This window comes from Corylus avellana, chromosome 6, assembly GCF_965113065.1.
Source record: "Corylus avellana chromosome 6, dhCorAvel1.hap1.2, whole genome shotgun sequence".
Lineage (NCBI taxonomy): Eukaryota > Viridiplantae > Streptophyta > Magnoliopsida > Fagales > Betulaceae > Corylus > Corylus avellana.
The window spans coordinates 2513485-2536163 of NC_142495.1; the positions used below are offsets into that span (position 1 = coordinate 2513485).

Genomic DNA, 22679 nt, shown 5'->3' on the forward strand with positions numbered 1-22679 from the left:
GGAAAATGTTAAGGTTACAACATAAATCTAATTTATGAACAACTTATCTCCTACATGTCATTTAAAAAGAAAAATTGATAGAAATGATTTTGAAATTTTGAAAATTTGGAAAAAATGACAATTTGTTTGGTTTAAAATTCAAATTTTTTTTACACATAAAAGAAAAGTTGGTAATGAGTTGAGTTTGTGTTGTGATCGTATCAAACCTCCTATCATTCTCTCAGCATTTTCAGCCAAGATAACATGTTTCCTTCACTATAAATTTTTTTTTTTTTTAAAAAAAACAAAATCAAAGATGAATGAACATGATCGTTTTCAGTTTAATTCGAGAGTTTTGTTGTTTCAATATGTCTTATTTAGTAGCCTGCTTTTATTGAAAAAAGAAAAGAAAAAAAGAGATAAACTTATCTGTGATTTAAATAAAATTCGAGTTATCAATATACAGTTTAAAAATTGATCGAGATAGGTTTGTTATTCTTTCGTTTTTCAAATTTATTTTATATTGATTGAAGTGAAATGTTTTAAGTAATTTTTTTTTAAATTTTTTTTTATGCCAATCACTTAAATAAATAAAAATAATAATTAAAAATGTGCGTCTAAGTGGTGTGAAATGTATATAATAAATAAATTTAAAGCCAAATTCATTAAAAAAAAACAAAAAAAAAACCTCGGGAGTCCAAACCGGACAGACGGACACCATAACCACCGCCTTGCTCTGTCACGATTTGTAGTGAAAGAGTCCTTTTCGAATAGGCCTCTTTATAGACGCTTGCCAGCGAACAAGGACCGACAGCTAATAACAGTGGGTAGCGGATGCGAAGCACAGCAGAATATACTTTGCTCTGCTCTGCAAAATCCTCTCTCTTTTACTCTCTTCCTCACCAAAATCAACTCTCATCGTCACCTATCCCTCTCTCTCTCACACACACACACACAAAGCTTGCCATGGAGCTTTTTCTCGAATTGCTCGTGACCATTGCTCTTTCTCTTTCGCTCTCTTTAGTCCTCGGCCTGCTCCTCTCATTAGTTTCTGCTGGTGAAATCAAACGCGCCTCTACGGTGAGGTCACGCAGGGATTCGACCAAAAAATCGGTCACGCCCCTGCCTAAACTCCAAGTGGAGCCGAAAAGTCGCGGTTGCGAAACTGAGAGAATAATCGGGTTCGTTGAGAAAGCGGATGAATATAAAACTGAACCGGTTCGAGGATTTGTGAGCGAAGGCTGTGAGTCACCGAGGAAGGACGTTGGGGAAGCTAAGGTCGTTGAGTTGGGAGAGAAACCCATCGGAGAGATATCTGTGGAGAACTTGGTTGATGGAAATCGTAAGAGGGAAAAGCTATGCGAGATTGAGTTTGACAAGGATGGAGATGTTGGTGTCGGGGATAGATTGTTTGATTTGGAGGATGATTGGGAGGGGATCGAGAGGACCGAATTGGAAAAGGTCTTCGGCGCCGCGGTGGCGTTTGTGGGCTCTCGTTATAATGTTGGTCGAGTTTCAAGTATTGGCAGTGATGTAAAGATGCGGTTGTATGGGCTTCACAAGATTGCCACCCAAGGGCCTTGCCATGAAGCTCAACCAATGGCATTCAAGCTCTCTGCTCGCGCCAAGTGGTAATTGGCTACTTTTATGAATTTTAACTGTTATAAATTGTGGGTTACCTACTTAATTATGGTTGCCAATTATACTTATATATATATAAAAAAAAATGGTTGCCAAATTTGTTTCTGTGTTGAGTTTCATGTGTAATGGAAAAATCCACATCGAGTAATAATATACCATTGTCTTTTGAGTTAAAGGTAGTATCCTAACATGTTATATAAAGGCCTCACTTGAAGACTCCCAGGGTGTATATCTTCCCAACACTTTTGAGTATATAGCATTAGTTTTTACTGAAGTTGGAATCTTTTCTTATAGGTTATTTTCCGCTTATGTGTGTATCTCTATTCAATGAGTGAAGCAAAGACTTCATTGTGAATAGAAGTAGAACTTCCTTAGAGTAAAGTTGATAAAATTGTCTCAACTTGAATGCATAGAGCTGTTTGAAAACTGCTTGGAGTCGGTTGAGCAAACGCTTGTTTACCAATCTCCCGATGTGAACTATGAGTAACTGCTGATTTTCAAAAGACAGAGATGGATGCCAGAATATAGTTAAGTAACTCGACGTGGTGAGGAGTGCACTTAAGGCATAAAAGCATATTGATCATCTGGAAATTGAGTAGAAAGAGACAACAAAGAATGTGGTTGGCAGTGCCTGGTGGACTGAAATGTTGGAAATAGTTCCTTTATTAATGGTATTATAATAACCTGTATAATCATTGACTTCAAATTAGTAACTCCTAAAGCAATACTTAGAGGAAGTTGTTGTAGATTTCGCTGTCCGTCCTGTGTCTTGAGGGGTAAATTCCTTTTTACTACTGCCTTTTCATAGTCTTCCTCCATTGGAGTCTGCATTGGTTATCTTGGTGTTGTCTTGGACTGAGGCAAGATATGGAGTGGACTTAAAAATTTTGTGAAAATTCAAGGGCTTTTTATTAAACACTAGGCGTTTTATTTTTGGGAGAGGGGGGGAAGAGAAGAAGAAACAAAGTATCAACAGACCATCACATTCGGGTCTTTCCTTCCTGTTGATTTGTGCTCATTCTAATAGATTTTTTTGTTGCATCATTTGGTCATATAATCGATTGAGTGCAACTTTCTGCAAGGAATGCTTGGCAACGGCTTGGTAATATGACTCCAGAGGTGGCAATGGAGCAGTACATCACCCTTCTCTCAAGAAGCATTCCTGGGTTGATGCAAGATGATTTTGTGGTAAGGCTTTGCTTTTGGACCACCTACTGTTATTGTTCTTTGAGTGATTTCTTCCATGAACAATTTGGGGTTCATATTCCTCGCATATATTTATTGGTGCAGGGCAATAATACACAGGTTTATGAAGAAATCGAAGCGTTTAGGAAGCTAACTTCTAATTTAAAGGCATCGCCACTAAACCAACCAGGTGCTGTAGATAAAAGGTAATGAAAGTTAATATTTCCATCTGGGTGGATTAGTGGATGTTGCTTTTTTAAAAAAAATTTGCTCCTGAAGTTATTACCTTTTTTTTTTTTTTTTCTTTTTTTTTTCACTGCAGGAAAATGGAGACTACTAAACCTCGTGTTGAGCAATTGGATGTCACTGGATATCAGGTCCAAACTCCTTGATTATGGTATGCACATGTTCATATGATTTATGAAACTTGCAAACATCAAGGGATGTTGATATGATTTGTGTGATTTGTCTTGCAAGTCATAGGCAAATTGATTACCATTATTTCAAGAATATGCCTTTGACTAAGGTGCTTTGCTTAAAAAAGGCTGTGGGTCAGTCAAAATAAGTGTCGACGGTGACTGGAAATTTGTTTTTATGGAAATAGATGGATGGAGAATTGTAGAAGTTGGAACTCTTCTTATCTTTCCCGTAAAGTAAGAGAGAATTTAATGTTATAGGATTTCCATTAAAGTCTCAGTACTTATGAACTTTTGGTGGTTCACCACAACCATATTGTACTTGGATGAAAGAATACGCATGCCTTTCTTACAAATATCTGCTGTTCATTATTTGAGTTGACGTGTTCCTTTAATTGTATTGCAGCTTCACCTACACACAAACACACATTTGTGTACATATGTATAGAAAATATATTTCTGGGTTAGATTATACGTCTTTGCCCATTGCAAAAACTATTTTAAGACTATACATATAGAGGAAAACAATAGTGGCATGGCAAAATCTTTTTTGTGATTTGGTTAAAAGATCGCACTGTTAGTCTGCAAAATTGTACTCCCAATCATATCATAGCCCAATTACAATTTGTTAGATTCAAAAAACTAAGGTGATGACAATATTGGCATTTTTCTCCTAATGTAGTTTTCTCAGCATTTGTTTGAATAGAAAGTTGATAGGACTGAACTTGAGTGGTGCATTTTTCCTATACACTAACTTGGCATGGTTTCTTCTTCAGGACAAAGACCAAGTGGCATCTCCTAGCTAGGATGTGGATATCGCTTCGAGGATTGGAGGCATCAGACTGTTTATAACCTAGTAGATATTGCAGTGTTCCCTGTGAATAAATAACTGAATGAATCTGTGGGATAACATATCTCTAATTCCCACACGTGGCCTGGTTCCCATGGTTTACCAGTAGAAATATATAATTTTAGGCCTAGGAATTTCCTTAGTAGACTTTTTTTTTATTGGTTCCTTTGATTATGAGGAAAAAGGGAAATTAGCATTGTTTCAACTTCCTTTATGAAAATAGGAAACTCATTGAGTTTTGTACAGTTAGCTGAGCCAATGACATATCCATTGAGTTGTGAATTGTTGGTGGATGTTTTCCTCTTCTAAAAATTTTCACGGTAGATTGCGTTTTCCAGAGCAGAGCAAAAACGGCTGATCCTCAAGCTTAAGTTCCGCCGGCCCAATACAAATTTTAACGAAGCTGCCAAACTTGAGCACTGAAACTCTGTAAACTCCTCACCAACCGCATACTTAGCACTTGTGTTGGTTTTTGTTTTTTTCTCTAACCAATTACAAAGAGAGAAGGGAAGGAGAAGAAGAATGCATCAAATGAAAAACACAGAAGACCTAAATGCTACTGAAAATGGGTCATAAGAATGGCTCAGCTCAATGGATTCTTGGCCCATTGGGCAAGAAAGAGGCCGCCAAGAACCTCATTCCCTTTCCAAACACCACACAAAAATGAGAAACTGGCCCAAAATAAAAAAAAACGAAAAAACGGTGCATTTGATGGAGATGCTACAAGCCTACAATTCCCCCTCTCCCGCATTGATTAGGATTAAAAAAAAAAAAAAAAAAAACGATGGAGATGCTACAAACGGCGCGTTTTCTATTGTATACATGTGTACGGATTCCCTCGTCAGCTTCAAATGAAGTACCTCTTTCTACCATTCCAATTCCATAATTCAGATCGATCTCTCGCTCGCTCGCTGGCAATCAGTTTATGAATGGCTCACGAGCCAGGGATTCTCTGAGATCTGAAAATTGCAATTTCTCTTTTCTACTGATCTCCCGAAGTAGGAAAAGGAAAATGGGAGTGGTCATTGAGAGCTCCGTTTGGGAACCGAATCCCGCCCTATACATCTTCATCTTCCTCTCGTGCCTCGCCTCGATCTTTCTCTTCCCTTTCGCATCCAACCACAGCTCTGCAAGCAAAACCCCGTCGCTCTTCGACCACGGATTATCATCTTCCTTCCTCCGTTTTCAGCGGAACTTCCTCTTTCTCTATTCGCTCGCTTCAGGTCAGCCACTTACTCTCTCTCTCTCTCCCTTATATATGAATGAGTCTGTGTGTTTGTGCGCGGAACCCTAACGAACTTTTCAGTTAAGTTTCTTTTGGCTGCTGAGAAAATACCGCTAGAGAAAACGGAATTGGAATGCGGAATCCCCTGTGATTAAGTTATAAATACACACATCTATATATACACATATGCGGAACCTTAACGAGAGGTTTGCGGTCAGGTTTCTTTTGGTTGCTGAGAAAATGCGGTGAAAGGAAACGGAATCGGAATGCGGAATCTCGTGTGATTACGAGATTTATTTGTGATCTTAATTATTTTCTTTTTTTTTCTTTCCTTGCAATTTCTCGGCAACCAAACGGAGAGAGTACGATACGAGGAGTCCTTTTGGCGAATTTGGCGGGTTTAGGATTTCGGATCGCTTATATCTGGTTTTGTTTTCCGTTTCTCACAGCAATGGAAGGACTGTGGTCAGTGTTCGGAGAGTTCGAGTTGGCTCACTATGGCGCTAGCAGAGAGCAAATGGTTCTGTCAATCTGTGTAGGCTCTGCGGCTGCTCTTCTCGTTGGCTCATTCTTAGGCGTGCTTTCTGATCTAATGTAAGTGCGTTTTTTTTTTTTTTTTTAACTTTTCTTTTTGGTTGCTATTGTGTGGATTATTCAGCATTTAATTGGAGAAAAAAGAAAAAGGTTATTATCATATGAAACAAAATTGGACATAGTGACTTTCTGAATTCTTGAGCAGTTGTATAATTTGCAAGTTCTTTTGACATTAAGGACACTCCATATTCATCTGGATGTCATTAGCTTGATGGAATAGTTGCAAACAATGCCAAGATTCAATAATTTTTTAAGAAATGGGCCACCATGATAATAGTAATTTCCAGACACTCTGCCAATGAGCTTTAGCTCAAATGGTACTTCCTCCCTTTAGCAGAGTGGAGGGTGAGGTCATGGGTTCGAGTACCACTGGGTGCGTGTGTAGCTTACCAATAATAATAATAATAATAAGTAATTCCGGACATTAAATATTTAAGAAATGTTTCCTTCTAGTGTGCCTTTGTTTTGCAGTAAGATTACTTAAGTAATATTCAGACCTAGACATTGGATTTCTTCTGTTTAGCTTTCATATTTTTGATGTATGGCATGTAAACAAAACATCTGAACTTAATACAATCAAGTCTTCTGTTGGTATTTACATCATTATTCCATGCTTTACGCATCGTGTTTCAGCTATGCTACACAATTAACATTCAGGTTGACTGAGTGCCTAGTGTAAATTCCTGCATTTGGTGACATCTTTGGAGTGTTAGTTTTTCAAATTTATGGAATAGAATATGTAACCTAACAAAATCAATTATTCGATGCCTGTGTGTAGCGGTCCAGAAAAGGTTTGTCTGATTTTTTGCATCCTTCACCTTTTTGTCGGCATATGGAAGAGGATTATTGCTCATCCAAGTGTTCTTGTAGCAAGCATCTGTTTGTCTCTTGCCTCTTCAATATTTTCATTCAGTTTCGAGACATGGATGGTAGTTCAACATGAAAAGGTTCGTTAAGAGATATCATTCTTTATTTTTACTTTCTTGTAGGGAAAGTATTTGGTGTAGGAGCACAATTTTTCCTGATGGAATTGACCTTGATTTATCGTTTGTTTTTACCTGATTAAGTGATTAGTTCCTGTTCTGTTGTACTAAAGTGTTTTGGGACAGTGTGAACTCCTTTATGACATTATAGGCATGTGTTGAGATAGCTAGATTGCTGATGATTATGGTATATATATATATTTTGCAGCAAGGGCACAGACAAGATTCAATGAGTGACACATTTTGGTTAATGAGTTTCTTTGAGGCTGCATCTTACATTGGAAGCCAGGTGCTTGCAAATTGGCTGGTTGGTGATAACATGGAGAAGAACATGGTATCTCCTTCCAGTGCAGCTATATTCTTGGCAATGATAAGCATTATTTGTGTTACTGGAGGATTGAGAGGAACTGCACGAACAGCTGCATTTAAGGAGTATAGAGTGTCCTTCTATGCATATATTTTAGGTGGTAAGGGTCCCATCTTTTTAATAAAATTTATCTTGTCTGTTCTTTTAAACAAACTAAGTTAAGACAATTTCAAAATGACTGCCAAATCAGTTATTAACTAAGCTTGAGTAAAACTGGAAACGTACTGGTATCATGAAATTTCGAATTCATCCAAGTTGGAAAAATAACTGAACTAATTTTTTAGATTCTATACTAGTTTGATGTCATTAAATGTTTTAATGCCTCGTGGGGCCATCATCTTGTTGACAAGTAATTTACTGCGTCCAAATAGTACTCATCATTCTCTTCCTCCTTTTGGCTACCTTCATCTCTTTGCTGCTCTGCACTGTTAGTCCTCACAATTCGTCACTCCCCTGATCAATGATAGTCTTTCTTCTCTTTAATCATAAACTTATATATCTGAACTAATTTATGTAGATCACCCTTTTATTGCTGAGTGAAGATGAGTGCTTATAGAACATCCCTCATTTTTGTGGATCTCTGCATTTTGAGTGTTACGCAATATGAACATTCTTGTGGTTGAGAGGACTGGTTGCATCCTAGGTTATGCTAATAGTCTAATATTTAATGATTAGACAGCTGATTTCCAAATACGCTTTTGCATGTGGTTATTGTTGATGAAATTTTTATGATTGGCAGATAAAAGGATATTGCTTTTGGCATGGGCACAAGCTTGCCTTAACTTCTCCATTACAGTGTTTTGGATTCTGTGGGCCCCAACATTGGTGGTATGTACATGAGAAGGTTATCTACTGAATTGTGAATTATCTACCAAATTGTGAAATTCTTTGAAACTCTTGTAAATTTAGGCTGATGGACGAGAAGTGCATCTAGGGTTGATATATCCTTGTTTGCTGGGTACGAGAATGCTAGGAAGCACAGTATTCCCGTGGCTCATCAGCGGATCATTGTCACTTCGAACTGAGGATTGCCTAGTATATTCATTTATCATAATGGGATTTGTGTTGTCTATAATAGCTTATGATTATCAGGTAAAATGCCTTGTGGAAATATGACACACAGATTATCTGTTCCAGCTCTGGTGCTAGATGTTCGGAATTTTACATTTTTCATTTCTAATATGCAGGAAATTGGAGTTTTGGTCACATTATTTTGCTTATTCCATGCTTGTGTTGGACTGATCTTACCTTCACTTGCCAGATTGAGGACCATGTATGCTAAAACTAAGTGTTGTATCTCTCAACTTTGGAAGTGTTGGCTGTAAAAATTTTATGCGGATTTGTGTTGATAGTTCTGCTATTAATTGTATTAACAGGTATGTGCCAAATGAGTTGCGTGGAGGAATGATGAGCCTTTCTCTAGCCCCTGCTAATGCAGCAATTCTGCTTTTTATGATCCAAGTGCGTCTCTCTCTTCCTCAAAGGCTTGTTAACAGGAAATAGAAATAAACATATTTCCATCTAGTGTTCCGCTGGTTGGTTGATGTGCTGCACCAGTGGTAGACTGATCATAATTTTTTCCCTGGTGATTTCTGACTTGACCACCTTTTTCTCATTTCAATACGTGGGATTGCAAAATATATAGTTATTTAGAGGCTGAAACTTTATAGCATGTCTAGAAATAGAAGAGGATGCAACCCAACTGAGAACATTAGAAGTATGACATAGATGATATGCAGTAGTTTGACTGAATAACTGTGTGTAGAATATACACCCTCACAAAGAGGTTTCGGACTTGGCAATACTGCTTTCATTCTGTTCACATATGTTTTCATGCCAATATACTGTCATATGCTATATTTGCTAATTGTTATGATTGCAGGGAGGGTACTATTGGAACATCGGGAATGCAGCAATAATGGCCTTTGCTGCATTGGGGCTACTCACAGCGGCTGGTAGCATGCATGTATTGAAGCGATTGGGGAAGCAACCTTATCAAAACTGGCACAAATTGTGATTTCATACCCATTAAAATGTCAAGCTTGTCAATTGTCATACTTGATGGCAATGGGGAGTAAAAGGAAAAGAAGAGGTTTGTGGGTTCAGGATTCCGCTGATGCATTTAGCAGGTGTGGCAATATGAATGGAAAGGAAACAAAAGGAATTGGAAAAATGAATATACATTCGACTCATAAGGAGACTGAAATGTAGGTTGTTACACGCGCATGTTGGGCCGGATTGGAGGTAAGCCCAAGCTGAATGGAAGATTTCATGGCCGGATTGTAGCTGAGCTCGAACTCAATCTCAGTTGTAAATTCTCGGCCTCAATCTGAGATCTGAAATTCTCGGTCGTAACCAAATCCAAAACAAGTCAACTCAGGTCGGGCCTTTTTCTTCTATGGAGGTCAGCCCTCGGATGAATTGTCAACCTCATGTTTCTTTTAGGCTGATTGTTCATATCATCTTGGGTTAAGTTAGGAAGACACATTAGCAATATGGGATTGGGTTGTGGAGATCTCAACCCAGTCCAACTTGATACTTTGAAATTTTTAACCTGCAACCCAGGTCTGAAAAATCCCAAACGTATGTTGCTCACATCAGAATTAATCAGTTGGGTAACTTGCACTCCAGAAAAAAGAAAAAAGAACAAAGAAAAAAAAGAGACTAATTTACTTACGGAACAAATTAGCTGATGTGACTGGATCACACCGCTGTCAAGCTGATGGTCCAATCATCGGACTTCATCACATACTACCATCAAAGCGTTCTCTCCTCTACCTATCGAGTTTTGGCCCACGAACCATGAGATTATCCATTTGAATTAATTTTTTGTTTTATTTGTAGATTTAATTTCATACACTATATTGGCCGATTTTAGGGTGTTTGTTGAGGGGGTCCGCCACTCCCTCCGTGACCGTGTTCACAAAAAATAGAAGGATGATATGACATGAGATATTACCGGCCAATGTGAAAGTTTGTCAAAACTCCAAGAATATTTCATGCTAAACACTCGGATCAAAACAAAACTGATTGCAGGTACAACTATTTAATCATCTTGTTCTTGATCCCGAATCCACTTTGTAGCCACCCATTTTACACCTTTAATTACGGGACAGCTGCCATGAAGCGACGTCTGCCAAAGAATTCGATTAATAATGACTATCGGAAGAAGCCAACAAACAGCAATCCACGCAATTATGATAATGATGTTACTAACCGGATCAATGGTAGCATTTGGGAAGAGTGAATAAAATAGAAGTCCATCCCCTATGCGTGGCTTCACTTTCAAGCCCATACAGTCTTGGAAATCATAGCTTGCATCCATGTTGAAGCCATTCTGCGTATCAGAGCATTGGATTTATGAACCCCCCAATAGAGCGGAATAAGATAAATCAAGAATAGGCTAATTGCCTAGATGCATTTTGAACAAGTTAACAAACTAAAACTGAGATGGAAATAACCCCACGAGGTTGACTCAAAGTGGTATGGGCCTTGGTATTAGTGACATCCATATCAAGTTTAAGGTTTGAATCCTTTTAGTTACAAACAATTCTTTGGGTCATGCTCACTGGCAAAGTTGGAATCTTACTCAATCCGTGTGGAGGGAACACTTTGCATGGGTTCAGAGTTTGCCCAACATGAGTGGCACACGAAGCGGCCTTGCCTTAAAGAGGTTCCCCACCAAAATTATATATATAATTATATATATATAGAGAGAGAGAGGGAGAGAGAAAGAGAGAAATTCCATCCTAAAAGAAAATGCAACAGAAAACAGAGGTCATTTTACCTCAAATGGAAACATAGTTTCCCCTCCTCCTTCAACATCAGATAAATACAACAAGAAAGAAGCAACCTGTATGAAGAAACACTGACTTGTCATCATTCTTTATAACCGTTGACTCCACAATAATTAATAATTAAAAGTCCATAACTAAGCATGTCAAGCAATGAAGAAACACCGAAGATATGGAAATAAACGTATTAGTGTATATATGCTATATGGTTCAAAATAGTCAAAAGGAGATACATTTCATTAAGGCTCACCATATATAAACTCACAAATCATCTTGAATGTGATAGCAAATTGAGATCATTTGGAGGTGAGTGTTGCTATTGTCATCACCAAAGCATAAACTTATAGCCTGTTTGGAAGTGCGTTAAAAAATATATATTTTGTTTATATATAAAAAAATAAAAAAAAATAAAACAGCTTGAAAGAGCTTTTTAAAAAAGTCTCATTTTCAAGCTTTCCCAAATGCAGTTTTGAGCTTTTTAGAGCAAAAAAAGTGAAAAAAGTGATTTATAAGCTTTTTATCAAACGGACCATTGGTACAACTTTTTATGTATTAAAAATATTTTTTAAAGTTTTTTAACGCAATCTCAAATAAGCTCTTAATGTCAACATGACTGGTCAAGTGATAATAAATCTAACAAAGTACTTTGTTCAATTTTGTTCTGCCTATTTTTATAGCAATTGAAGTGCAAGGATAAACAAAACACCCATTGTTGCACATATTTTCTCAATCTTTTTGAGAAGACAATTACGTAAAATGCTGCATTATCACCTTAAGCTATTAGCCCAAATGCAATTATAAAAATAAATAAAATAAAATAAAAAAGCAAACACGCTATAAACTATATTATTGGGAAAAAAAAGTTCCATGATCACAAAAAAAAAAAAAAAAAAAAAAGGCTTTTTTGCTTAAGATGTACCCTTTGGCTCTTCTGTGGGCCATATTCGGCAGGACTGAATGCGTCATAATGAGACTTATACAACTGCCCAACCTCATATCGCAAGATGTTGAACGCCTGAAACATGGTAATATCCTCAGACAATTCTAAAATTTCCATGAAATAAAAAGGCTACCTACTTCAACGATAAAAATAAAAAATAAAAAAATAGAGTTGAATATAAGAATTATTTACATTATGAATAAGAGAAAAGCAGGAATCAGCCAAAAGCATAGAAGGTAATATCGCGTTATTCAGCACTGGTGATTTCTAACAAGTTGTTGATAGGTTGTGTTGGACCATAACACTCCTAATGAAAAGGGCAAGAAATTTTTTCAAAAGATTCTCATTGTACAATGAATTCAGATATGTGCCAATTCTTATTCATGGACAAACTCAAATTCATACACCACAAGAAAAAAAGTAGTCTTCTTGCCACTAACAGACTAGAATCTGGAAATATGAAGGCAACATGAGAAACTTTTTTCCTGGTTCTATAATGTTGGGTGGTGAATAGAGAGGGAGAGAGGGAGAAAGGGGAAGAGAACAAAAAAAACTCTTAAGATATCCACATAATTGAGGCAACAGATGTAAATATGCATTTTTGCTGAGGATCAATTTATTTGGAAGGTTCAGATAAAAAAAGCTTCAAGGTATAAACCAAACACCACCACTCTCCTAAATACTATTCATCTCATTTTTCTCAAAAAAATCAACATCGAAATATTTTCACTTTTTATATCACATAATTTATTTTTTACTATTATTCAAATAAAAAAATCACTACAAAACAAAAAATTTTCACTTTTCAATACTACCTTTTCAACTTTTCTATACCGATCATTATCATTATTATTTTATTTAAAATGTATAAACAGTGCCGTGTTGCCATATTGTTTAACAAACAGGGCCACGATGTGATATCCATGTGTGAGCAAAGCAACTGCAGCAGAGATCCACAACTAAATTGCCACTGAACTGAACATGCTACTAAATGCAGGGGAACATCAAGAAATCTTCTTCCCCATGCCAAAGAAAATAATAGAGAAAAGGAAGAAAGGACAACCAAGAAAACAAGCTGATTGGAAGGAGATGCAGAAGGCAATTATACAGGTATTATCAACCGGTTTCCATTCTCCACTGCAACTCAAAGAAAGCAAAGTCAATCAACCAACAACACCCCACCACAATCCCCCCCCCCCCCAGCATCAACTTTTCTATGTCTTTTAACTCTGTATTTACAGATAAACATAAACGTCTTTTCTATATAAAAAAGGCATTTCAGATCCATCAAATTGAAAATAGCTATAGTCTTTTGGATATCATATAATCATAATTATACACTATATCTTTATCTGCTAACCAAGAGAGAAAGAGAGAAAGAGATACTGATGATGATAAATACAATGACTAGTACCTCTCCATGGTTCCTGGGAAGCATTGTCACCCTTGCAATTTTTCCCTCAATCACATCCAAAATCCCAGTTTTGTCTTCCTCGGCACTAAGAAATACGCCAGAACTGTTTCACAGGAAGAGTAAGCTAATGGTAGAATGTCTCATCAACATAATCAGTCTGTCCTTAAACTTGATAAAGATGCCCATCACCATGATCATCAATTCTCACATACACTCTCAATACCACAAAAAACGTACACCAAGAAATAGCTTTAAGTGTATAGTAAAACATCAGATAATAACGACAACAAAAAAACACACAACAGAGAAAGAGAAGGAAAGAAAGATGAAAAAGTTGCAATCAGCAATGATTCAATATTCAAGACTATGAATTTTCAAATTAATTAATTACTTAGACTATCTTACATTCTTCTTCCATTTTATTCATTAATTCATTGGGAAAAAGAGAGATAAAGTTGAGAAACATCATCTGGTAATTTCACACCGATCAGTTCACGTTTCATTGGTTTCTGTTGTGCGCTGTTGCTCTCTCCCTCGAAGCCTTTGTTTACTTCCAAAACGATTTGTTTGGTTCTGTTCAATTTGCTTCGTTTACCTTTCATTCAGTATAAGGTATTACATTATTTAAAATTTTTAAATGACAAGAAAATATAAACAACTTATACACCGTTTTCATTTTAGTTTTGCCTCCAACCTAAAATTCTAGTTCCACAAGAAAGAATCACACTCAATTTCACTCGTTGCCAATTCCAATATCACATGGCAGACTTCGAATTTCTGCATGCCTATTGTGCTTAAAATATTATATGCATAACCAATATCCAGCTAAGGCTCTGTTAAATCGAAGCAAATTGAATGTCTCAGCAAAGGCTATGCATAACCCGTATGGTATCAAAGACAACTCAATCAACCTTATAATATATATAGTTTACGGTAAAATACTCTCTCCCTCTCACACACACACAAACACAAACACACAGAAGTAACATACCTTGTTCTGATTCCCTTTATGCTCTCTTCTGTGTCTCCCGGTCGTAAAGCCAAGGTTGATGGTCGAAGACGCGGCTCTGCCATTTCTATTACGCTTTGGCATTGTTCTGGTGTTGCAAAATTGGGAAAATATACAGCCCGCGGCCTCCAGCTCAAAACCTATTGGGAGTAAAACTACATGTGAAATATACAATTCAGAAAAGAAAAAAAATCTAATTCAACAATTAAGTATATTAACTCTCATTCTCTCAATCAGAATCATGTGATTCACACTCATTAGGCAGATTTTGGTTCGAGGCTTCGAGCTTAGTTCCTATCCAATTGAAATATTTAAACAGCCACAAAAACGAAAAAAAGAAATCTCAAAGAATTGCTTAAACCGATCGTACCTGAAAGGGAATTGAAGTAACAGAATCATCTCCGGTCTCTCCAGGATTCAATAAACTGTACTCTCTTCCCTCGTTGATCGACTCGAGCCGTCTCGGTCTCTGCCTAGCAATAGAAATACCCTGCCGATGAAATTAAAAGAAAAAACTGTTAAAATATTTTCCAAAAACATAGAGAAAAAGGAAAACTGTGTGAAATTTGGAATTCGAAGGAATCGACCTGATCGGAGAGGCGAGAAGAGGCGAAGAAGCCGGCGACGACGAGGAAGAAGAAGAAGCTTAAGAGGAGGACCGCCGGTGACGGTAGCTTCCTCGTCGTCATGCTCCAATTCCCCTTGGCGCTTTTGCTTTTCATATCCACCGTGAGCTTGTTGTTCAAAAATTCAAATACGCAACCTCTCGTTCTCAGTTCTCACTTAGTTTCTCTTTGAGTCGAGTCCGTTTAGCTTTCGTTTCGTTGGGATGGGTCGGTGTTGGGCAGGTAGTCAATTTAAAGGACTTGGGGGGTTTCGTTATGGAAACCGTACGATACGGCGGGAATTTTCTTTAACGGATGGATTGACTTTGATTCTATTTATCAAATCGTGCCGGATTTTCATGTCCAGACAACTAATTGCATCATGTCATTTCGGTAGCTTCCAGGATTAGAAAAGAAGTTTCCTGTATTAGCGCATTGAACTTTCAAATTTTAAGAATGATGCTTTGATAAAACTTTTTAGAGGATGCTTATTGCTCTTAAAATTCTTTCAATTTAATCTCTAACACATAAAAATAATTTATATTTTTTTTTAATAATTTGTGGTTCTTATATTATTTTTGAATGACATTAGTAAAAAAATTTGTGTTTTTTACTTGTTTAAACAGTTGACACTTCTAGATTTTGATTGAAAAAATTGTTGAAATTTTTTTTAAGGTTAAATACTTTATTTGTACATGAGTTTGCTTTTTTTTTTTTTTTTTTTTTTACCTAAGGTTCAAAAAGAGTCATATATGATGTCTGACTTACGGGAAAATACTTAGTACTTCCATTAGGTTTCGTCACACATGTCATTATATAAAAATGTTACGTGTCTTAAATTTTTTTTTTTTAAAAAAAATTAAACCTGAAAAAAAAATTTTGAAAAATTCATAGGGTGGCCGGCCACCCCCATTTTGGTCATTGAGGGTGGCCCAAGGCTGGTCTAGGTGTGGCTAAACCACCCCTAAGGTCCTTGGAAAAGCCACCCCCAATGGCCACAAAGGGGGTGGCCAAGGCCTTTGAGGGTGGCTTTGACCACCACCTTTTTGGCTATTGGGGGTGGCCGAACCACCCCCAGACAGGCCTTAGGGGTGACTGGGCACCTCATGAATTTTTATTTTTTATTTTTTATTTTTGTAGGTTTAGTTTTTCTATTATTATTATTTTTTTTAGGGCATGTGACATTCTGTTAGTTTTGGTTAGCGAAGGTACTCAGTTGGCATTTTCCTTTAAATAAGATTTATGACCTTTTTGTACCCTAGGTGAGAAAAAAATAAAAACTGCAAATCTAGATACTAATAAAGTATTTAACCCAAAATTTTAAAATCTAATTTGTAAGAAATTTATATCCAAAATCATTTTCAGCTAATTTATATTCAATTATTTTGATGTTTTTAAGAATGATGTATACTTGTTGAGCTGTTTATTAATATTTTTGTTTTAAGAAAAAAAAAATAGTGGAAAATGGGATATAACTGTTTTCTCGCCGCTTAGGATTAAAATAAAAGATAGAGAGAGAAGAGACAGAAACGAACCAAATCGAAGCAGAAGCGGATCTTGCCGGTTGCCACAATCTAAATCCCAGAAAAGTTTTCACTTTTCTGTCAGCCCACCTCTGTTGAAGCACGAGATGGATTAGACTGATTGCAGATCATGTTGGAGATGATGGAAAGCATTTGCCATGATATGACTGCTTGCAATGATGTACACACGCAATAACCCCCAAATTTAGAAGGAACTTGTCTGGTAGAGGGATTAAAGGTCCCTTCCAGGGCATGTGATTCCTTTAATTCAAACCAAACGTGCACCATAAAACAAGAGAAAAATGTAAGAGCAATAGCAGAAATTATTGCCTTATAAAGATCACTATATGGTCAAATCATTAGCTTTAAACTCTTCCAATGACATTATACAATCAAGAAGAAACGGAGGGTGAACAGGAATTCAATCTTTTCTTTTTCTTTTTCCTTTTTTTAAATTGGTGTTCTAAACTGGGAAAGCAATAGTAAAACTATTATATCATTTGGCCTTAAAGACTTGTAAATGAGCTATCTAGAGCACGAAATGGTGAACTCCTCAACTCGTAAATACTGTTATTTATTAATACTAACGGATAAAATAGGTGTAAATAACAAGGGTATCATTCTATTTGCACTATACTATATCAACAAAGTATAACTCACTTGAATTGGAATGTTTTACATGTGTTTGAATTGCTCTTGAGTTCAAATCTTATCATTATTTTCAATAGAAAACACATTATGTGTATTTGGCACGCACGTCTTAGTTATTTTAAAATTACAAATTTAACTGCGTGGTGAAACTAAACCATTTAAAAAAATATATTTAAAAAAATTAATACAAAAGTGGCTAATATGGGATGGTCAGTCATCCCCCTGTTGTAATTTTTGTTTGAATGTAGCTTATATCCCATGATTCTTTTACCGGAGATCTTCTATTAAAAAATGAATGGACAAGACTATATGATTAAAGAAAAAGTCGAGGAAAAAAAATCTAATTTCTCAATTTTTAAAAGTTTAAAAAAGACATTGCCAATTAGATAATAATTTGAGAGAAATATGTAGACTTTTTTCAAAAGTTATTCGATGACAAATTCATTGGATGAAAGCCATATCCTTTTTATTCTTGATGAAAAGAAAAAAATCTTTCACTCTTGCAATAGTTCTTTTTTTCCTTTTCTAAAAGGGTATAATTTCACAATTACGATAAATTAGCAACTTCAAAATAGCTGAGACGCAAGTGCTAGTCACGTGGAACGTATTCCATCCAACAGGGCCAGAGACGGAGGGAGGGGGGGACCGGGGTGGGCCATGGTCCCCCCAAAATAAAGAAAAAATAATAATAAAAACCTCAAAATAAGGAAAAAATAAAATTATAAGTTAAAAAAATAATAAAAAAAAGTAAAAAAAGTAAAATTAAAGTTTTAATTTTAGTCATTTGACCCTTTCAAAAAAAAAAAAAAAAAAAAAAATTGGCCCTATTTTTAATTTTGTTGGCCCATACCCACTAATTTTTTTTTATTTTTGGCCCTTACTTTCAAATGTTCATTTTTTTTTTGCCTTTACAGTAGTCTTTAGTTCATAAAAACAACAAAAATAATTTTTTTTAATAAAAAAATTCTAAAGAACTGAAAAAAAAAAAATTTGGCTGGCCCCCTTCCATAAAATTTCCTGGCTCCGTCCCTGAACAGGGCAACCTGAAACATTTTTGTAATTTTAAATTCAAGTTATAATGAGTCATAGTATGAAGATATAAGTGCTAGAGTGGTATTTAATGGTAAAATTTACCCTAAAATAGCCATCCAATTGAGAAATTCACTGGTCTTGGTCTTGCTCACTCTCAGCCCGTGCAAACATCAGGAAAGTACTCGAAATTGCGTGCAAGGGAACACTTGCCACGTTGCTAAAGCAAGCCTGTGCCTTCGCTCTTCCAAACCACAAAAATTAAGCACAACGACCACAACATTTGGATAATCGAAGTTCTAAGCCCATCAAGTGAACGGTATAAAACAAAGCACGTGGACACCAAGCTTGTACACATTACCAACTCAAATAGTGCCACGCTGAAATGGCAGTTCCTCATTGGTGCCTGTTCTGTCCCATTGGCAAAAAAATGGTCCCCGTCATGAAGCAACAAAATCCTTTTGTATCCATTATTCCCCTCCACGTAAATAATACATGGTCTCTTAAAGACACACCACTAGTCCTCTAACCATAGAGCGTAGAATCCCTGTTCCTCCTATCTTCCTCCAAACTTAACCAAGAATCGAACAGAGAAATTAAATCAGAATATTGCCTCTGACTGCACCTATCATTGTCAGATTCTGGAAATAAATGCTCAGGTTAAATGTGTATTGCTCTCTGATTCCCAGTTCAAGCCATGTCAAGCTTGGAAGCAGCTACGGTTCGTGGATCATTCACTATCACAGGACTTGGAAACCGAGTCAGGGGATTTCCGTCAAGGCCTTGAAAGATGGGGAAACAAGCGGATTCCGGGGTCGGAGTTGGGACCCTGGGTTGGAAATTGAGGTTCCTTTTGAACAAAGGCCGGTATGTTCACACTATAACTATGTAGTTGTTGTCGGGAAAAGAGTATATACCTGTTATGGTAACTGCTTTCTTCATTAGTCCCTGGAAACCATCAAGCAGAGAAAACAACACTTTTCTGTTGAACTTTATCGTTGCACTAACCCCTTAAACCATCAATATATATAACTTTCTCGCTAGTCTCATGTTATGGAAAAGAAGGGGATAAACGTGGATAATTTCAAAAGCATGATAGTGGGTGAAGCCACTCATTGGTGGAGAAAACTTATTCAATAGATTCAGGCATATCATATCATGTGTTGTTTGCCGATTCAAATACTTACAGTTATTTGCTATCTGTCATAGGTGAACGAGTACTCATCTCTAAAAGATGGAGCCCTATATTCATGGGGGGAACTTCGTCCTGGGCCATTTTTCCTTCGTCTTGGAGGCCTCTGGTTAGTAGCTTTCACTAGTCTAGGAGTACCAATTGCAGCTGCAAGCTTTAATCCTTCAAGGGTAAGACCAAAATGAAGCCACCTCTTTTGTGTACAAGTACTGACTTTTTTCTCTTTTGGCCCGTTTGTTAATAAATATTACAAGAAATATTTCCTGAACAAGAGCAGAACACGTACGAACCATCATAATTGATCTACAAGAAGACTGTCTCAAAAACCACAAGCTCTTTATATTTAGAACAATACTTGATCTTAGCAAAATTACACAGAGACAATTAATAACATAGTTTCACACCAACATGGGCAGAATACCTGTAAAACCCAGCAAGGTATATTTTCATTGTTGAAAAATCTTTCTGCTAGTATTATGTTTACAATTCTTTATGTTCCAACCCTGCAGGAACCTCTAAGATTTCTGCTAGCAGCTGGAACAGGAACTCTGTTCCTTGTGTCATTAATTGTCTTAAGAATTTACCTGGTATCTTCTCCTCCTTCTTCATCGTGCTAGTCTTTTCATATCTGGAGTGTGTGGGTTTAACTTTGGCAGCAAGCAGTTACAGGGGAAATTTTTGAGAGAATAGTTACAAAGGCTACCTATTAAATGATAGATACAAAACATTAGAATGGTCTGTTGCACTCTTACAACAATTAAAGAATTGCTCTGGAAAGCGTTTGCTATTTCAATTGTTTATCTTTCACTTACCAATCCAGGGTGACAGAAAACGATATTGTTTAAATAGTTTTCTAGTTATGGGCACAGCCAGGAAACAAAAGCGCCATCCTCTAGATATTTTTAAGTGGGTTCACACATTGACAGATTCAACAGCACTGTAAATATATATAATTGTTCTGAAACTCTTTTTAATATTTTTGTGGACCATTTTGGGAAGATACCCACATGGACGCTAAAATCCTTTACGGGAGACATTATGAGTTCAACCCAAGAGGCTTACACCAAATAGAGACCACACCAACAACCTAATCCAAGTAACAAATAAGAGAGAGAGCTTCTGAAATACACAATTAGAAGGACCTTGTGGCAATATAGACATGCACAACCTCAGCAGCATTCACAGGACTTGTTAACAGCTGACAGGTTTAAATATGAAACATCATTCACTAGTATTCTTATAACTGATAAACGATTTGAATAATGTGTATTGCAGGGATGGAGTTATGTTGGTGATAGACTTCTATCAGCAGTCATACCCTACGAAGAGAGTGGATGGTATGATGGGCAAATGTGGGTAAAGCCACCCGAGGTTAGCAACCTTTTTGTATCTATCTATCTGTCTTTCTTTCTTGTGAGGAGACCAGGGGAATAATTAGCAACAGGCAAATACTGTGAGATTGTGAATGCCTTCTATTCCTTGATTCTGGGTATTTGTAACAAAGATGTATTTCTGCTACTGAATACTTAATTGCAAACCTCAACCAGAATGTGCCAGTAAAATAATGAAAAGTGGATTAGTTAACCTCTTAAGAGTACTTCGACCAAAAAATCCTACAGGTTTTTAACCAAAAGACAGTCTATAGATAGATTCAATACAGGACAAGATCTGCAGAAGAGCCGAATGATCACATATGGCTGTGACGGGAGTGTTCAGATTTTGATTTTTCTCTGCTGAAGATGTATTACTATGGCTTAACAGTAAAGCTCAGTAGTTCACAAGGTTGCCACCATTTGTGTGTATGTGCATGCAACATGCTGTGCAGAATTTCCTATTTAATGAGCAGGATCATTAGAGATACTGGAAATTTTAGTATAGAACATTGCCATCCCAAGCAATCAGCAAAACATAAGTCTGAAACTTCAGAACTGTCGACAATAACCTATTAAGCTTCATAAGTTGAAAAATCATATAGGGCCACGTAAGAGGGTATATTTAATATCAGAATAAACAAAATGCTTTAATGCAAGCAAATCCAGATAATTACATCTATTGGTGTTAACTGCACTAGAACATTCCATTCTGCCACCTTGCTTCAATTGGTACAATCGGATGGCAGCCAATAACTCAGTGAAGGATCCAAATACCTGGTGTAAATCAGGTAATAGTCTTAAACCAGCATCTAAAAGACAAACAAGTAAAATTTTAGATAATTTTATGACTTTCAGCTATAGTTGTTCAAGAGACGACCACAAATTGAGCATTCTTTTTGATGACAAGACAGAATGTGTACAGTGTACAGTAAGAAGGTCATAAGTTATTTTCATTCTGCTCAGCAGGCTCATTAAGGTAGCAACTATCGAAAACTAATAATTCATTTTTTCTTACGTTGCAGATCCTGGCTCGTGATAGACTGTTGGGCTCTTACAAGGTATTAATCAATGCAAATGACTTCGCTAATCCTTGAGTTGAGAAGTAGCGCAACCTAACTAGATTACCTGCAATGAAACATCACACGCACACATACACAGAGCTTAATGAAAGGAAACCAATATAATTGTCGTAAGAATTGTGGTGGTATGGTGTGCACTACAGTTTATGCTGCTTTTTAGTGGACTATGAAATTCATGCTGAAAATTAATGCCTCTAGGTTAAGCCAGTCATCAAAAGGCTGAAACAGACACTAGTAGGAACAGGGGTATTACTTGTTACAGCAGTTTTGCTATTCATCTTTGCTACACCAGTGGAGCAATTTTTTCAAACCACCTTTGGCACAAAAGGAAACCCATCAGACGTTCCAGCTTCAAAAATCAGCACAACGCTTAATATAAGGTATAAATACATCAACAGAGATTCTAATCATGCCGTTAACTATGCTGCTAATATACTCCTACTATGTCCTCACAAAGTCTTTTTTGTAAAATCATGTAGAAAAGAGGAATTGCTTAAATTGCCAACCGAGGTGATGGCTGATGACGATCTAGCAGCAGCAGCTGCTCAGGCTGCTGATGGAAGACCAGTCTATTGCAGAGATAGGTTTTACCGTGCATTAGCAGGTGGACAGTACTGCAAATGGGAGGATTTAGTCAAATAATGGGAAAGGAGGAGGCACGAATCATAATAAATTTTAATATTATCATTCTGCTTTGTGATTTCTATTTACTAGATGTTAACATTCAAAGTTTTATCCCATTATTTTAAGGAAATCATTTACATTGTTTGACGAATCAGAAGCATAGCCAAAGTGTTGAAGTAAGTGGTGGAGAATATTTTGGAACACAA

At 36.7% G+C, this 22679-nt stretch overlaps 4 protein-coding genes across 7 annotated transcripts; 3 read left to right on the forward strand and 1 right to left on the reverse strand.

The window, feature by feature from the left end:
* The first annotated feature begins 762 nt into the window (after nucleotides 1–762).
* On the forward strand, nucleotides 763–4392 carry LOC132188593 (acyl-CoA-binding domain-containing protein 3). Its single transcript, XM_059603094.2, has 5 exons — nucleotides 763–1610; nucleotides 2703–2808; nucleotides 2911–3011; nucleotides 3128–3202; nucleotides 3998–4392. Exons 1-4 carry the CDS (start codon nucleotides 814–816, stop codon nucleotides 3195–3197), a joined length of 1074 nt encoding a protein of 357 aa, XP_059459077.2. The 5' UTR covers nucleotides 763–813; the 3' UTR covers nucleotides 3198–3202; nucleotides 3998–4392.
* Nucleotides 4393–4870: 478 nt separating this feature from the next.
* On the forward strand, nucleotides 4871–9835 carry LOC132187045 (Major facilitator superfamily protein). 2 transcript variants are annotated; one of them, XM_059601197.2, is made up of 9 exons: nucleotides 4871–5294; nucleotides 5746–5890; nucleotides 6669–6837; nucleotides 7082–7340; nucleotides 7980–8068; nucleotides 8150–8332; nucleotides 8428–8513; nucleotides 8617–8701; nucleotides 9123–9835. In XM_059601197.2, the coding sequence occupies exons 1-9, from the start codon at nucleotides 4997–4999 to the stop codon at nucleotides 9255–9257; spliced, it is 1449 nt and encodes a 482-aa protein (XP_059457180.2). In that variant the 5' UTR covers nucleotides 4871–4996; the 3' UTR covers nucleotides 9258–9835. The 2 variants fall into 2 exon arrangements, with proteins under 2 accessions (XP_059457180.2, XP_059457181.2); XM_059601198.2 differs by having other exon boundaries at nucleotides 7082–7337.
* A 293-nt stretch (nucleotides 9836–10128) lies between these two features.
* LOC132187046 (putative prolyl 4-hydroxylase 9) lies at nucleotides 10129–15313 on the reverse strand. Of its 2 annotated transcripts, none has more exons than XM_059601199.2 (8): nucleotides 14985–15313; nucleotides 14768–14866; nucleotides 14380–14537; nucleotides 13389–13491; nucleotides 11954–12049; nucleotides 11028–11093; nucleotides 10458–10577; nucleotides 10129–10373 (listed from the first exon to the last, which is right to left on the reverse strand). In XM_059601199.2, exons 1-8 carry the CDS (start codon nucleotides 15117–15119, stop codon nucleotides 10287–10289), a joined length of 864 nt encoding a protein of 287 aa, XP_059457182.2. In that variant the 5' UTR covers nucleotides 15120–15313; the 3' UTR covers nucleotides 10129–10286. The 2 variants fall into 2 exon arrangements, with proteins under 2 accessions (XP_059457182.2, XP_088373584.1); XM_088517458.1 differs by having other exon boundaries at nucleotides 14768–14887.
* Nucleotides 15314–18640: 3327 nt separating this feature from the next.
* On the forward strand, nucleotides 18641–22620 carry CGLD27 (DUF1230 family protein (DUF1230)). 2 transcript variants are annotated; one of them, XM_059600353.2, is made up of 7 exons: nucleotides 18655–19072; nucleotides 19415–19567; nucleotides 19907–19984; nucleotides 20673–20768; nucleotides 21793–21828; nucleotides 22048–22229; nucleotides 22329–22620. In XM_059600353.2, the coding sequence occupies exons 1-7, from the start codon at nucleotides 18857–18859 to the stop codon at nucleotides 22489–22491; spliced, it is 924 nt and encodes a 307-aa protein (XP_059456336.2). In that variant the 5' UTR covers nucleotides 18655–18856; the 3' UTR covers nucleotides 22492–22620. The 2 variants fall into 2 exon arrangements, with proteins under 2 accessions (XP_059456337.2, XP_059456336.2); XM_059600354.2 differs by lacking the exon at nucleotides 19907–19984 and having other exon boundaries at nucleotides 18641–19072.
* Nucleotides 22621–22679: the final 59 nt, after the last annotated feature.